The following is a 17,282-nucleotide window of genomic DNA, read 5'->3' on the forward strand; positions in this document are numbered from 1 at the left end:
AAGGCGAGTTGTGTGTTTCCGATAAAAGGATATAAAGGCGAGTTGTGTGTTTCTGATCAAAGGAATAAAGGCGAGTTGTCTGTTTCTGATCAAAGGAATAAAGGCGAGTTGTGTTTCAAATCAAAGGATATAAAGGCGAGTTGTGTGTTTCAAATCAAAGGATATAAAGGGGAGTTGTGTGTTTCAAATCAAAGGATATAAATGCGACTTGTGTGTTTCCGATCAAAGGAATAAAGGCGAGTTGTGTGTTTCCGATCAAAGGATATAAAGGCGAGTTGTGTGCTCAAATTAAAGGATCTAAATGTGACTTGCTTCTCTCAGATTACGGGTTATAAAAGCGACTTGTGTGTGTCAAATTAAAGCATCATAATGCAACTAATGGGTTGGAGATTATATTATATGAAGGCGACTCCATCTTGCAGATTAAATGATATGAAGGCGACTTTCTTATGTGTTTGAAATTAACAGGTGTAAAGACCCCTCGTCACATACCGCCCGTATCCTCTTAAACGTGTCCTTGTCCACATTAGCGAAGATGTTACACTCTGGGTTGGAGAGTATCTGGAAGGCGACTGCACAGTGATGGTTCTCAAGTGGGGAGATATCATTGTATCTGATGGCCAATTCCGTACGGGCGTTGATTTGATATCTGCAGCAGGGGATAAACATTCATAAACATAGATATACATTTCATACCCAAGAAGCAAGCACATGCCGATTTCGATACTTTTCTGGTTACACAATGACGACATACGAAACTGGGATGTAAAAGCAGCCATCAACATCCCGCGGGTGTCTGACTTCAGATACGAAACTAGCAACACCAAAAAGCCACGAGCAAATAACATCTAAACATCTAAAATTGTTGGTGTAGCAAAGAACTATATTTGCTTTATTCTGTTAGCTCACATTTGGTCTGGGGCACTGGTACGACCCTAACGGATCAATGTCAGGTCTCTGATCACTTACATATTTACTCGTTTCCAAATAGCAATCTGTTACGTAACTGTTTTTAGTGCTACTGTCAAGGCCCTTTCGCGATGTTATCGCGCCACTTTCACGCCGCCTTCGTCATACAATCGTGGACCGCCTCCGTGGTCTAGTGGTTGAGCGTCTGCCCGGAGAGCAGAAGGTCCGGGGTACGATCCCCGGCCGCGTCATACCAAAAGACGTTAAATAATAGTACTTGTTGTTACCCTGTCTGGCGCTCGGCATTCAGGTGTTAAAACAAGGACTGGTCGGCTTGGAGTCAGTATACTGTGTCTGAGTAGGGTATTCATGTTAAACTGCGACATGGTATCTTAGTGGGCTAGCACTATAAATCGGCATCAGTCCGGACTAGTACAAGCAGCCACACAAACACAAACACATACACGTACATGCATGTCGCTATATAAGTGCAATAATCTTGGACGCGACGTTAAACCCCATTTCACCTCACCTCACCTGATACAATCGTGACACGAGCGATATCATTTCGCAACACAGGAAAAGGAACTTAGGAAACGCAATGTATATTATACATATAAAAAACAGACCAATAAAGCACAACTTTCCAGACAATATCGCAAAACAATCGCGTCAGTATCGCGAGACTAACGCGAGACGCTCGCGATAACATTTCGCAGGGGAAAGTGTATATGATACACACAACAACAGACAGTGTAAAATTGCATTTGATTAACAAGGGAGCCATCTACAAGACTTCCGTTGTGATATGTGTCCTATGACAGGAGTAGGACAGGGTTTTGTTTGTCAACCAGGCGAACTAGTGGCGATAACAAAATCCGCATGCTGATGCTCTCAAAGACTTGACAAAGTCTGCGGATAAATGTCACGCACTCTAATCTCTCAGACAATATGTCAGCTAGCCTTGGGTCGTGTGGAACAGACAGTTTTTGGGTTCACGTGTTCTTGATTCCAAGACCATAGTTTTATGTTGTAGAAATTTCGGAGAGTAGACGGAAGCCAGAGGCGATCGAAGTTCTAATGTTTCAGACTGTTGATATAATGGCGAAACCGGCAATGTGGTGGTGGTGGAAGGTGTTTTTGTTTGTTGTTGTTGTTTTTTTGTTGTTGTTTTTGTTTGTTTGTTTTTTTCTTGTTTTTTTTTTGTTTTTGTTTTTTTGGGGGGTGGGGGGTGGGTTGTATGCACAACCATTGTGAGTGAGTGAGTGTGTTGGGTGTAACGCCGCTTTTAACAGTATTCCAGTTATATCGCGGCGTGTCAGCTTAATGTGGGAGGAAAGCCCCTAGTACCGCAGGTCTTAGACGTTTACCACTTCGGTGAAACCCACGAGCACGGGTACGCTGCTGACAAACCTAGAAACATAATCGGGGCGAACCGGGATTCGAACCCACAATCATAGGTTTCTGGCGTGCCCAAGGGACGCAACTCTGCACAGCGAATCGCGGCGCCTTAGACGACTGGGCCACCCGTGCCCCCCCCCCCCCCCCCCAAACCATTGTAGCCCAACTCGAGTAATTACAGACCGCTGTCATGCAGGTGGAATATTGCTGAGTGCGGCGTTAAACGACAAACAAACACTATCTTGCTATCTTTGGCTTCTCTGGATTTTCTACACGTAACCTGACTGGTAGTTATTGCACTGGTGTCGGTGAAAAGGTGGAATTGGGAACCACGAGCTACTTTTGGTCTTCGAGCCCTTGGGTACCGATCGATTCTTTACTAGCGGCAGAGTTACAGAGGAAACAAAACAAAAACTACGACTTCTACTGTCCCTACCGCTGCCTATTGAGACTACTCAGGTACGAGCTGTGGGTGTTCCAGGTTAGAGTGAGTGAGTGAGCTGGGTTTCACGCCGCTTTTATCAGTATTCCAGTTATATCATGGCGTGTCAGCTTAATGTGGGAGGAATGCCCGAACTGGTGCAGGTCTTAGACGTTTATTTTGATGAAACCCACGAGCACGGGTATGGTGCTGACAAACCTATACATATAATCGAGGCGAACTGGGGCTCTGGCGTGCCCAAGGTTCCGGAAATGATGCGAATAATTTGCGAATTCGTCCCCTCTTTCAGAAAGTGTCCATCAAAATAATGCATGCATTTTTTTACCCTGTTTCTTTTTTGACGAGTCTACACATTTTGGCAATCGTAGTCATGAAATGTTTAATTTTCATTGAGAAAATATTCTAACACGTGAAAAACTGCGCGTTTGTTTACAAGAAAAAAGAAAAAAGTCCGATCACGTGATGCGCAAAGTGGCCTGCGGCACTGGGGTCATACGGCGCCGGAGGGTAGCCTAGCGGTTCAAGCGTTCGCTCGGAACGAGTCACCCGGGTTCGATTCCAGACATGGGTACAATGTGTGAAGCCTATTTCTGGTGTCCCCCGCCGTGATATTGCTGGAATATTGCTAAAAGCGGCGTAAGTAAAAACCATACAACCATAAAGTTGTACTCACGTGTTGTTGTATCCGGGGTGGTCTAAATCGTGGCAAACTGCGGCAGTGAGGAGGATGCCCAGATCTTCCCTGGCCATGTGATCCCACAGTCGGCACAGCTGTATCATCCCGTACATCATCTGAGATACGCAGAAGCAGTGGCGGAAGTTGTGGAAGGGGTTGTTCCGATAGTTCTCTTGTACGCACAGCTGAAAGAACAGACATTCAGATATAGTCGGATAAAGTCGGATTGTATCGGCATTAGTCGGAACTTTTTTCAGATAGTTCTGTACACACAGCTGAAAGAACAGACATTCAGATATAGTCGGATTAAGTCGGATTGCTTCGGTATCATTCGGAATTTGTTTTCCGATAGTTCTGTACACACAGCTGAAAGAACAGACATTCAGATATAGTCGAATTAAGTCGGATTGTATCGGCATCAGTCGGAATTTTTCCCGATAGTTCTGTTCACACAGCTGAAAGAACAGACATTCAGATATAGTCGGATAAAGTCGGATTGTATCGGCATCAGTCGGAGTTATATTCCTATAGTTATGTACACACAGCTGAAAGAACCGACATTCAGATATAGTCGTATAAAGTCAGTTGGAACAGGCACAATGCAATCGACGGATGTTGGGCGTCTTCGTGAGCAGAAAATGGCCTTGTTGAAAAAACACTTCGTTGAGTTTGACTTTTTTCAAAGCCATTACGCAATTCATACTGACCCGAGTTTCCATGCGTTTCCCACTAATATGTCGGATCAGGGTAACATATGAGCTCTAAACGAATCGAAATGCATCGTAACAGTTCGAGATCTTTCTTTTTTCCCCCTAGAAATTTCACTACATTTTGCAATTGCTTCAGGATGTAATGTATTATAGATGTTTGGCTTTTTTGTGTGGCCTTTACCAATTCCCCCAAGAAAATAAATAAATGGCATGTTGTCTTTATATCGGTATCAGATGTTCACCATTCAGTCACTCAAACAAGTTCGGTGTGTCAGGTAAATGAGAACGCCGCGGTCTCCGCTTTCTTTTCCTGCTTTGTGGTTTCTATACCTGTACACGTGTTTTTGTCTGTACCTGTACCTGCGTCTGTACCTGTACCTGCGTCTGTACCCGTGTCTGTGTCTGTACGCGTGTCTGTGTCTGTACCCATGTCTGTGTCTGTACCCGTTCTTGTGTCTGTACCCGTGTCTGTGTCTGTACCCATGTCTGTGTCTGTACCCGTTCTTGTTTCTGTACCCGTGTCTGTGTCTGTACCCATGTCTGTGTCTGTACCCGTTCTTGTGTCTGTACCCATCTCTGTGTCTGTACTCATGTCCGTGTCTGTACTCGTGTCTGTACCCGTGTCTGTGTCTGAACCTGTGTCTGTGTCTGTACCCGTGTCTATGTCTGAACCTGTGTCTGTACCCATGTCTGTGTCTGTACCCGTGTCTGTGTCTGTACCCGTTCTTGTGTCTGTACCCATGTCTGTGTCTGTACCCGTGTCTGTGTCTGTACGCGTGTCTGTGTCTGTACCCGTGTCTGTGTCTGTACCCGTGTCTGTGTCTGTACCCATGTCTGTGTCTGTGCCCGTGTCTATGTCTGTACCCGTGTCTGTGTCTGTACCCGTGTCTGTGTCTGTACCCGTGTCTGTGTCTGTACCCGTGTCTGTGTCTGTACCCGTGTCTGTGTCTGTACCCGTGTCTGTGTCTGTACCCGTGTCTGTGTCTGTACCCGTGTCTGTTTCTGTACCCGTGTCTGTGTCTGTGCCCGTGTCTGTGTCTGTACCCGTGTCTGTGTCTGTACCCGTGTCTGTGTCTGTACCCGTGTCTGTGTCTGTACCCGTGTCTGTGTCTGTACCCGTGTCTGTGTCTGTACCCGTTCTTGTGTCTGTACCCGTGTCTGTGTCTGTGCCCGTGTCTATGTCTGTACCCGTGTCTGTGTCTGTACCCGTGTCTGTGTCTGTACCCGTGTCTGTGCCTGTACCCGTGTCTGTGTCTGTACCCGTGTCTGTGTCTGTACCCGTTCTTGTGTCTGTACCCGCGTCTGTGTCTGTACCCGTTTTTGTGTCTGTACCCGTGTCTGTGTCTGTACGCGTTCTTGTGTCTGTACCCATGTCTGTGTCTGTACCCGTTCTTGTGTCTGTACCCGTGTCTGTGTCTGTACCCGTTCTTGTGTCTGTACCCGTGTCTGTGTCTGTACGCGTTCTTGTGTCTGTACCCGTGTCTGTGTCTGTACGCGTTCTTGTGTCTGTACCCGCGTCTGTGTCTGTACCCGTTCTTGTGTCTGTACCCATTTCTGTGTCTGTACCTGTTCTTGTGTCTGTACCCGTGTCTGTGTCTGTACGCGTTCTTGTGTCTGTACCCATGTCTGTGTCTGTACGTGTGTCTGTATCTGTACCCGTGTCTGTGTCTGTACCCGTTCTTGTGTCTGTACCCATGTCTGTGTCTGTACCTGTTCTTGTGTCTGTACCCATGTCTGTGTCTGTACCCGTTCTTGTGTCTGTACCCGTTCTTGTGTCTGTACCCGTGTCTGTGTCTGTACCCGTGTCTGAGTCTGTACGCGTGTCTGTGTCTGTACCCGTTCTTGTGTCTGTACCCGTGTCTGTGTCTGTACCCATGTTTGTTTCTGTCCCCGTGTCTGTGTCTGTACTTGTCTGTATCTGTACCCGTGTCTGTGTCTGTACCCGTGTCTGTGTCTATACCCGTTCTTGTGTCTGTACCCATGTCTGTGTCTGTACCCGTGTCTGTATCTGTACCCGTGTCTGTGTCTGTACCCGTGTCTGTGTCTGTACCCGTGTCTGTGTCTGTACCCGTTCTTGTGTCTGTACCCATGTCTGTGTCTGTACCCGTGTCTGTGTCTGTACCCGTGTCTGTGTCTGTACCCGTGTCTGTGCCTGTACCCGTGTCTGTGCCTGCACCCGTGTCTGTGTCTGTACCCGTGTCTGTGTCTGTACCCGTTCTTGTGTCTGTACCCGCGTCTATGTCTGTACCCGTGTCTGTGTCTGTACCTGTGTCTGTGTCTGTACCCGTTCTTGTGTCTGTACCCGTGTATGTGTCTGTACCCGTGTCTGTGTCTGTACCTGTGTCTGTGTCTGTACCTGTGTCTGTGTCTGTACCCGTGTCTGTGCCTGTACCCGTGTCTGTGCATGTACCCGTGTCTGTGTCTGTACCCGTGTCTGTGTCTGTACCCGTTCTTGTGTCTGTACCCGCGTCTATGTCTGTACCCGTGTCTGTGTCTGTACCCGTGTCTGTGTCTGTACCCGTTCTTGTGTCTGTACCCGTGTATGTGTCTGTACCCGTGTCTGTGTCTGTACCTGTGTCTGTGTCTGTACCTGTGTCTGTGTCTGTACCCGTGTCTGTGTCTGTACCCATGTCTGTGTCTGTACCCGTGTATGTGTCTGTACCCGTGTCTGTGTCTGTACCTGTGTCTGTACCCGTGTCTGTGTCTGTACCCGTGTCTGTGTCTGTACCCGTTCTTGTGTCTGTACTCGTGTCTGTGTCTGTACCCGTGTCTGTGTCTGTACCCGTGTCTATGTCTGTACCCGTTCTTGTGTTTGTACCCGTTCTTGTGTCTGTACCCGTGTTTGTGTCTGTACCCGTGTCTGTGTCTGTACCCGTGTCTGTGTCTGTACCCGTGTCTGTGTCTGTACCCGTGTCTGTGTCTGTACCCGTGTCTGTGTCTGTACCCGTGTTTGTGTCTGTACCCGTGTCTGTGTCTGTACCCATGTCTGTGTCTGTACCCGTGTCTGTGTCTGTACCCGTGTCTGTGTCTGTACCCGTGTCTGTGTCTGTACCCGTGTCTGTGTCTGTACCCGTGTTTGTGTCTGTACCCGTGTCTGTGTCTGTACCCGTTCTTGTGTCTGTACGCGTGTCTGTGTCTGTACCCGTGTCTGTGTCTGTACCCGTGTCTATGTCTGTACCCGTTCTTGTGTTTGTACCCGTTCTTGTGTCTGTACCCGTGTTTGTGTCTGTACCCGTGTCTGTGTCTGTACCCGTGTCTGTGTCTGTACCCGTGTCTGTGTCTGTACCCGTGTCTGTGTCTGTACCCGTGTCTGTGTCTGTACCCGTTCTTGTGTCTGTACCCGTGTCTGTGTCTGTACCCGTTCTTGTGTCTGTACCCGTTCTTGTGTCTGAACACGTGTCTGTGTCTGTACCCGTGTCTGTGTCTGTACCTGTGCCTGTGTCTGTACCCGTGTCTGTGTCTGTACCCGTGTCTGTGTCTGTACGCGTGTCTGTGTCTGTACCCGTGTCTGTGTCTGTACCGATGTCTGTGTCTGTACCCAATCTTGTGTCTGTACCCGTTCTTGTGTCTGTACCCATGTCTGTGTCTGTACCCGTGTCTGTGTCTGTACCCATGTCTGTGTCTGTACCCGTGTCTGTGTCTGTACCCGTGTCTGTGTCTGTACGCGTGTCTGTGTCTGTACCCGTGTCTGTGTCTGTACCGATGTCTGTGTCTGTACCCGTTCTTGTGTCTGTACCCGTTCTTGTGTCTGTACCATGTCTGTGTCTGTCCCCGTGTCTGTTTGTGTACCCGTGTCTGTTTGTGTACCCGTGTCTGTGTCTGTACCCATGTCTGTGTCTGTACCCGTTCTTGTGTCTGTACCCGTGTCTGTGTCTGTACCCATGTCTGTGTCTGTACCCGTGTTTTTACACGTGTCTGTGTCTGTACTCATGTATGTTTCTGTGTTTGTGTCTGTACCTGTGTCTTTACACGTGTCTGTGTCTGTACTAGTGTCTGCGTCTGTCCCCGTGCCTGTGTCTGAACCCGTGTCTGTCCCCGTGCTACTCACCAGCCATCTCTTCAGAGTAATCGGGTTAATGCTGAACTCCTTCACCAGGCCCAGTTCGTGGTACATATGTTCCAGCAGACTCAGCATCTGTACATCAAAGTAACACATCTATATCACCCAGCATCTATGCAACACAGAAAGTCATGTGTGTCCTCCAGCATCTGTACAACACAGTACCACATGTATAACTGCCAAACTGTAACACCCAGCATCTGTACAACACCCACACTGTAACACCCAGCATCTGTACAACACCCTCACTGTAACACCCAGCATCTGTACAACACCCTCACTGTAACACCCAGCATTTCTACACCACCCACACTGTAACACCCAGCATCTGTACAACACCCACCACCCACACTGTAACGCCCAGCATCTGTACAACACCCACACTGTAACGCCCAGCATCTGTACACCACCCACACTGTAACACCCAGCATCTGTACAACATTTTTACTGTAACACCCAGCATCTGTACAACACCCACCCTCCACACTGTAACACCCAGCATCTGTACAACACCCGAACTGTAACACCCAGCATCTGTACAACACCCACACTGTAACACCCCGCATCTGTACAACACCCACACTGTAACGCCCAGCATCTGTACACCACCCACACTGTAACACCCAGCATCTGTACAACACCAACACTGTAACACCCAGCATCTGTACAACACCCACCTCCCACACTGTAACACCCAGCATCTATACAACACCCACACTGTCACATCCAGCATCTGTACAACACCCACCACCCACACTGTAACACCCAGCATCTGTACAACACCCACCACCCACACTGTAACAACCAGCATCTGTACAACACCAACCACCCACACTGTAACACCCCGCAACTGTACAACACCCTCACTGTCACACCCAGCATCTGCACAACACCGTATCACATGTTCAACACCCACTCTGTAACACCCAGCATCTGTACAACACCCACCACCCACACTGTAACACGCAGCATCTGTACAACACCCACACTGTAACACCCAGCATCTGTACAACACCCACACTGTAACACCCCGCAACTGTACAACACCTACACTGTAACACCCAGCATCTGTACAACACCCACCACCCACACTGTAACACCCCGCAACTGTACAACACCTACACTGTAACACCCAGCATCTGTACAACACCTACACTGTAACACCCCGCAACTGTACAACACCCTCACTGTCACACCAAGCATCTGTACAACACAGTATCACATGTACAGCACCCACCCTGTAACACCCAGCATCTGTACAACACCCACCACTCACACTGTACAACCCAGCATCTGTACAACACCCACCACCCACACTGTAACACCAAGCATCTGTACAACACAGTATCAAATGTACAACAGCCACTCTGTAACACCCAGCATCTGTACAACACCCACCACCCACACTGTAACACCCAGCATCTGTACAACACCCACCACCCACACTGTAACACCCAGCATCTGTACAACAGCCACTCTGTAACACCCAGCATCTGTACAACACCCACCACCCACACTGTAACACCCAGCATCTGTACAACACCCACCACCCACACTGTAACACCCAGCATCTGTACAACAGCCACTCTGTAACACCCAGCATCTGTACAACACCCACACTGTACAACCCAGCATCTGTACAACACCCACCACCCACACTGTAACACCCAGCATCTGTACAACACCCACCACCCACACTGTACAACCCAGCATCTGTACGACACACAGCACCCACACTGTAACAACCAGCATCTGTACAACACCCACCACCCACACTGTAACACCTAGCATCTGTACAACACCCACCACCCACACTGTAACACCTAGCATCTGTACAACACCCGTACTGTCACATCCAGCATCTGTACAACACCCACCACCCACTCTGTAACACCCAGCATCTGTACAACACCCTCACCGAAACACCCAGCATCTGTACAACACCCACCACCCACACTGTTACACCCCGCAACTGTACAACACCCTCACTGTCACACCCAGCATCATACGTCAATAAACGGCACCAATGAACACATTGGCAATCCGACACCAAGCACCCAATGAAGGGTCTTCTTTCACCTCGAAGGTAGTCATCAGTGCGATTGCAATAGGTGTAAGTTATTCAAATATAATCAGTGAATTGCATGTGAATTATATAATAATAATTAAATTAGGAAACTGAAGGAAAACAAGTTATACTGTCTCTTACTTCGTTAGGCTCCCAGTGCCACATGTCGAAGGTCGGCTGTTTCAGGTAATCCACTGTCTCTTGGGAAAGTGTGTACTGAGAACAAAGGTCAGATAGGCCGTGACAATAATAGTCCTGGTTAAATGTTCACGCATAATGTACTCGTTGGATATTTAAAGAGGAACACATCTCTACGTTAAAGGCTGGGACTGTCTAATCCCAAAAACAATCCACACAAAAGATGCGGTTACGACACAAACAAGCTGGCGAAGATGAATGTCCGCCATTAAGACACGTTTCTGACATTAAGATGACTTCAGTCTGATTGATTCAGTTATGTGATGATGTTTAAATCCTCAACTTTTATTTCTTTTTTATCAAAGGCTCGAAGTATCAATTTATATAAAAATATATTTAGACTCTTCTTTTTTGTATTTATGTTTTTGATAAGGGTTCGGTATGATGAGAAAAAATTCATTTGAAATTGTCTATTCCATTTGTCATTTTTATTGAATTTGACAGGAAAGTGAATAATGTTGAAGTTAACAGTATTTGAGCAAACATTTACTGGTATTAAGCGTGTATATCCCTTGTTTGTGTCAAAAGGATTCAACAATAATAAACGAAATGATTAAAATTGATTTTTTGTCACATTCCTGATTTAGGGGTTCCTGAAAACAAGTAACAAAAATTATTAACGCTGATGTGAATTGTGTAGAAAGTGTGTGTCTACCTGATCATCCCACGGTTCTGGCTGGATCAAAGACTACTTATATTTTTACCAAACGGGCACATTATACGTACTCAGCGGTGCTACAGAGTTCTGTAATTCAGAAGAAGGCGACATCTCTGAAGAGCCATTAGAAACGTAATGCATTTGAGGATGGCATTATGCCCGATCTTTATTACTTGTAGAGATGGCCATAAAATGAGTTATGTTCCCGAGGTCAATCACGGTCAGCCATTCTTGGGAAGTCATCAATGACAGAAATGATCTCTCTATTTTGACTTGAACCACATGTTCCCCTGTTTTGTTCAAGTGAACAGCTGTCTTTCCTTTAATGGTTATTTTAAACAGAAAGTCAGATGTTTACTGCAATTACTAGTCTATAAAACTGTGACATTTCTATAAGTTCCTGATTATTAAATTTGAACAATGGTATTGTCAGGGGTTAGAAATCATGATCATAGTTTTCTAAACTGCCCAAGGGACGCAACACAGTGTATTTTTTTGATGTGCCTTTGGCCACTGGACATCCAATCGCCAGACATATATGACAAAGATATCAAAGATAAAAACAAACAACTTGGATTAAACTCGATAAAACACTCCACAAGGTAATAGGGATATTCTACACACGCAATCCGGCGTCCTTCACCTTTTCCTGGCTTCAAAACTGTTTGGTTTCCCTACACCCAAACAGTTTAAAGAATGTACACGTGGGAACTCAAAATGGAATTCTCACAGAAATAGTACACACTCACAACCACAGTTAAACTTTCAACACGAGAGGTTTGTGAAAACTCCATTTTGAATCACGTGACGCGTGGGGTAGACTGATATCCTACTTCCGCTGAGTTACTATGGCAGCTTCCATAAAAAAAACCACACCAAAACTACCAAAAAAACCAGCCACATTTTTTTCAAGTGCGACTGAGCATATATACTGAAGAAAAGAAGTTAAGGATCATGAATATCTTTGGGGATATTTTTTCTTATGAAATTGTGAAGTCAGGCTTCACTACAAAAATATTAGTGATTCCTACCTTTATAAGTATATTTCAAAGAGATAGCACAATTTGAAAAACAACCTTTGTTTCCATTACATGACTAAATGCGTAATTAATAGTTTCAACACAATTTTGAAATTAGCTTCAAAAAAGTGATCGACAGGTGTATCACTTTGACCCAATTTGCTTCAGAATAAAAAAAACACTGTATGACATTTGCGCATATATTAGAGCATACCAAATAGAGTATAGAGCGGTTTATCCATGCATTGAAGATAGGGTACCAGTCTTTGAGTGCCATCGCTTGGCAGCGGAAAAGGCGCGGATATTGTCACCTATTTCGTTACCTTCTCATACATCGGAGGCGATTTGGCTCTGGACAAGTTCTTGTCTGTCGGAGGCACCTCGCTGGGAAGAATAGAGTCACTCAAAAATACAGTCGTGCGGTGCGTTCGGGATAACCGCTCGAGAAATGTGGAGGCGATCCACGCAAGCAGTTTGAGTCATCTAACTATGTTAAAATTTCGAAATATATATTGGTTCATGTTTGCGAATCTTCAACATGTTCAAGTGGAAATTTAGATGACTCAAATTGGATGGACAGATCGCCACAACCCAACCGCTTTGGTTTCCTAGCCAGGAGAACGGGATCGCCAGAATACGACCACATGGTGTATTTTCAGGACAGGGGCATTTTTGTTTGGGCCGTGCCGAATCCCTTGATATGATTCTAACAGGATAAAACAAACGTGCAGGGTCAAGAAGACGCGCGCCGTGCAAGACCAGGCGTGTAATCTTCATCAACCGTTCACTAAATCAAGAAAACGCCCGTTCAAAAGTTAAACCATGACTGCTTATGCAGACTGTTACACTGGACGAAAGAGTGCTCTTTCCAAACTTTCCAAAGTTAGTGATTTCTATACGAAAATATCACATTTCAACACAATCGAAAGAAGATTATTTCTACAAGCTTGGAAATGTTGTTGAAATGTTTGCAAAGTTGTGGAACGTTATGAAGATAGTATGAATGCGTTTACAGTCGTGTATTATACTTTTTAAAATTCTGGACAAACCGGTCTGGAAATGTTTTGGAAGTTGTGGAAATATTTCGAAAGTTGTTGAAATGTTTAGAAAGTTGTGGAACGTTATGAAGAGGTGACAGTGCAAAGATAGTATAAATGTGTTTACAGTCGTTTATTTTACTTTTTAGAATTCTGGACAAACCGGTCTGGAAATGTTTGGAAAATTGTGGAAATATTTGAAAAGTTGTTGAAATGTTTGGAAAGTTGTTGAAATGTTTGGAAAGTTGTTGAAATGTTTGCAAAGTTATGGGAAGTTTTGAAGAGGTAACGATGTTTTTGGAAAGATAGTATATATGTGTTCACAGTCGTGTATTTTACTTTTAAAAATTCTGGAAAAATCGGTCTTTCCTCTCATGGAGATCGGGAAAGGTCAGTCTCATGATTTGGAAATATTGCAATTTCGTCCAGTGTCATTTGCTCAAACGGGGAGCAGTTTAATCGGTACTTTCAGTGGTGGCGTGTTCTTGTTCACAGCGTGACTCAGCAGCCATGTTCAGAGTCAAACCTCTCAATGCCATGATAAGTATATTTTTTGATATTTTTATTTTATATTCGAGATCCAATTAAACTTAATCTCAGCGTAATGTATTTTGTAAACATTACAATACAAATGATATGACTGGTAAAGCGAATGATTCTCTGAACATGGCTGCTATAGACCGGAAGTTACATCTCATGACACGTGACAAATCGAGCATCCGTGATTGGCTAGTGTCGACAGGGACCTTGATTACCTTCGGGTATGTGGGTACATCTCTCTTCAAGCTGATTTTCTTTTCGTCGCTCAAAGAACTATAAAAATGATCGTGATTGTTATCATAGGGGCACGGCCTGGAAGGAGTCGGGTGCAAAGTGAAAAAATTAGAAAGGGAACTAAAACTAAGACAGACGAAAAGGGCTGGTGGATGAAACAGTGAAAATTCTAATGAAAGGGACCTGAGGACGTTTAAAGAAGGGTTAATTAAGCTAGGGTTAATTAAGTTGCAATCCAAACAAGCATAATTTTCATACTGCGTGACACCTCCTTAGTCCGAACCAAGTAAATCCGGAAACACCATATTACAGACAGTCACCGTTGGAACATCCGAGCGATTTCCGGAAAAACGACGCAGTCCGGATTTACTGGATTTCACTGTGAATGATTACTTAATATAAAGAATATGTGTTGCCAAAATACGCAAACATAAATGAATATTCAGTATCGGATTGAATACATTTTTACCAGTTTGGAATGAACTTTAAGAAGAGTGCTTTACGTTTACTGGACACAATAGCCTCATGTTTCAGTGGTCAAAACTTCGATGCTATCCTAAATAATGGCCTCAAATTTCAGTAGTCAAAACTTCGATTCTATCCTAAATATTGGCCTCGTGTTTCAGTAGTCAAAACTTCGATTCTATCCTAAATAATGGCCCCATGTTTCAGTGGTCAAAACTTCGATTCTGTCCTAAATAATGGCCTCATGTTTCAGTAGTCAAAACTTCGATTCTATCCTAAATTATGGCCTCATGTTTCAGTAGTCAAAACTTCGATTCTATCCTAAATAAAGGCCTCATGTTTCAGTGGTCAAAACTTCGATTCTATACTAAATAATGGCCTCATGTTTAAGTGGTCAAAACTTCGATTCTATCCTAAATAATGGCCTCATGTTTCAGTAGTCAAAACTGAAAAAACTGAAAAAACGAGACAAACAAGAAATGATTATTCGATGGTGGCGTATTTTGTATGGATATCATAGTTGTGTTTTGCACGTTGCAGTGTTTCGGCGACTGTTTTGAGTCTAGTAATCTTTTGATAAAGTTTGTAATGTTTGGGTCAAATCTAATTTTCAAGTGAATACTTTTTGTTTTGCCAAACAGTTTACAAGAACTGCAACGATTCTTTCCAAATCGTCTCCAGTCCTTTAACGGCACAAATCATATCAAGAGAGTGAATAGTGTTTTAGGCCGCTTTAAGTAGTATTTCAGTTACAACAGGGCGTTTAAAGCCTAATTTGAGAAGAAAGCCTAAAGTGACGCAAGTCTTAGACGTTCACCACTCGTGAAACTTATGAGGAAAGGTATAGTGCTAATAAACCAGGAATCATGATCGGGGCGAATTTAGGATTTCCACCCACTATCAGCGGATCCTGACACAATAAAGGGACGCAATGCCAGACAGAGAACTCCGCGGCCCTGCTCATGCTCTCGGCTATATCATATCATCAAACTCCGTACAGCTTCTAACAAAAGTCACATACAATGCCAATACAGGCTTAATATTGAGTGAGTGAGTTTGCTTTTACGCCGCTTTTAGCAATATTCCAGCAATATCACGGCGGGGGACACCAGAAATGGGCTTCACACATTGTACCCATGTCGGGAATCGAACCCGGGTCTTTGGCGTGACGAGCGAACGCTTTAACCACTAGGCTACCCGACCGTCACCCAGGCTTAATAAGTTGCTCGTGTTATGAACATTGGAGTTGCGTATCAAGTAAAGTTACTATTGATTAGACAGACACCGTGGTGCGTGTGGGCAGTACCAGGCAGGACGCGGCCTACCTCATTTTGTTCAAGTCAACATACTTCTTCTGTGCGTTCCAAATCTGATCCTTGATGTCGGAGATGTCCCGCTTGCACTTCTCAATCTCCACGGCTTTAAGTCCCTCCACTACTTAGAACAAGAGATGTTACAGTAAACAATCCACGGCTCAAAGCCCACTCCATTATAACACATCCCCATACCACCACCCCCCACACACCCCCCTACCCCCATAACACCTCTACAAACACACCCGCCAAACCCCCATAACACCCCTACACACACCAGCCAAACCCCCCTAATACCTCTACACACACATCCGCCCTACCCCCATAACACCCCTACACACACACCAGCCAAACCCCCCTAATACCTCTACACACACATCCGCCAAACCCCCATAACACCCCTACAGACACTCGCCCTACCCCCATAAAACCTCTTCACACACGCCCGCCCTACCCCCATAACACCCCTACACACACACCCGCCAAACCCCCATAACACCCCTACACACACACCCGCCAAACTCCCATAACACCCCTACACACACACCCGCCAAACCCCCATAACACCCCTACACACACACCCGCCAAACCCCCATAACACCCCTACACACACACCTGCCAAACCCCATAACAACCCTACACACACACCCGTCAAACACCCATAACACCCCTACACACACATCCGTCAAACCCCCATCACACCTCTACACACACACCCGCCAAACCCCCATAACACCCCTACACACACATCCGTCAAACCCCCATCACACCCCTACACACACATCCGCCAAACACCCATAACACCCCTACACACTCGCCCTACGCCCCTAACAACTCTACACACACCCGCCAAACCCCCATAACACCCCTACATACACACCCGCCAAACACCCATAACAACCCTATACACACACTCACCCTATCGCTGTACCACCCCTACACACACACTCGCCTAACCCGAAAACACCCCTACACACACACTCACCCTATCCCCATAACTCCCCTACACACACACCCGTCAAACCCCTATACCCCCCCTACACACACCCCCCGCCTAACCCCATAACTCCCCAACACACAATTCCAAGTCACATCAAGAGAATGTTTCCATCTTAAAGGGACCCTTAGCTAATGCAACATGTACAATCACGGCTCAAAGCCCAGCTCCCCCTTTACACCGATACACAATACGCCCATACCTACTGTATATTTCACGGAGGTAAAAGCATGCCCCGTGTTTCACGGAGGTACAAGTATGCCCCGTGTTTCAGGGAGGCAAAAGCATGTCCCGTGTTTCACGGAGGTACAAGCAAGCCCCGTGTTTCACGGAGGTACAAGCATGCCCCGTGTTTCAAGGAGGTACAAGTATGCCCCGTGTTTCACGGAGGTACAAGTATGCCCCTTGTTTCACGGAGGTACAAGCATGCTCCGTGTTTCACGGAGGTACAAGTATGCCCCGTGTTTCACGGAGGTACAAGCATAACCCTTGTTTCACGGAGGTACAAGCATGCCCCGTGTTTCACGGAGGTACAAGTATGCCCCTTGTTTCACG

At 45.7% G+C, this 17,282-nt stretch overlaps 1 protein-coding gene across 5 annotated transcripts in view; it reads right to left on the reverse strand.

Moving 5' to 3' along the window:
• Positions 1-17,282, reverse strand: part of LOC139477120 (high affinity cGMP-specific 3',5'-cyclic phosphodiesterase 9A-like) — a 108,985-nt gene that overhangs the window by 20,043 nt on the left and 71,660 nt on the right. The window contains exons 7-12 of one of the 5 annotated variants that reach the window (XM_071259670.1): positions 15,743-15,851; positions 12,465-12,525; positions 10,408-10,482; positions 8,187-8,273; positions 3,426-3,613; positions 493-649 (exon numbers count right to left, since the gene is read on the reverse strand). In XM_071259670.1, the coding sequence (XP_071115771.1) occupies positions 493-649; positions 3,426-3,613; positions 8,187-8,273; positions 10,408-10,482; positions 12,465-12,525; positions 15,743-15,851 (677 nt within the window). Of the gene's footprint in view, positions 1-492; positions 650-3,425; positions 3,614-8,186; positions 8,274-10,407; positions 10,483-12,464; positions 12,526-13,933; positions 13,992-15,742; positions 15,855-17,282 lie in introns of all 5 variants that reach the window. The other 4 variants (XM_071259671.1, XM_071259672.1, XM_071259668.1 and 1 more) reach the window with 4 other exon arrangements.

The sequence above is a fragment of the Haliotis cracherodii genome, unplaced genomic scaffold (assembly GCF_022045235.1).
Source record: "Haliotis cracherodii isolate W230 unplaced genomic scaffold, xgHalCrac1.p SCAF_31, whole genome shotgun sequence".
In the NCBI taxonomy this organism is placed as follows: Eukaryota; Metazoa; Mollusca; class Gastropoda; order Lepetellida; family Haliotidae; genus Haliotis; species Haliotis cracherodii.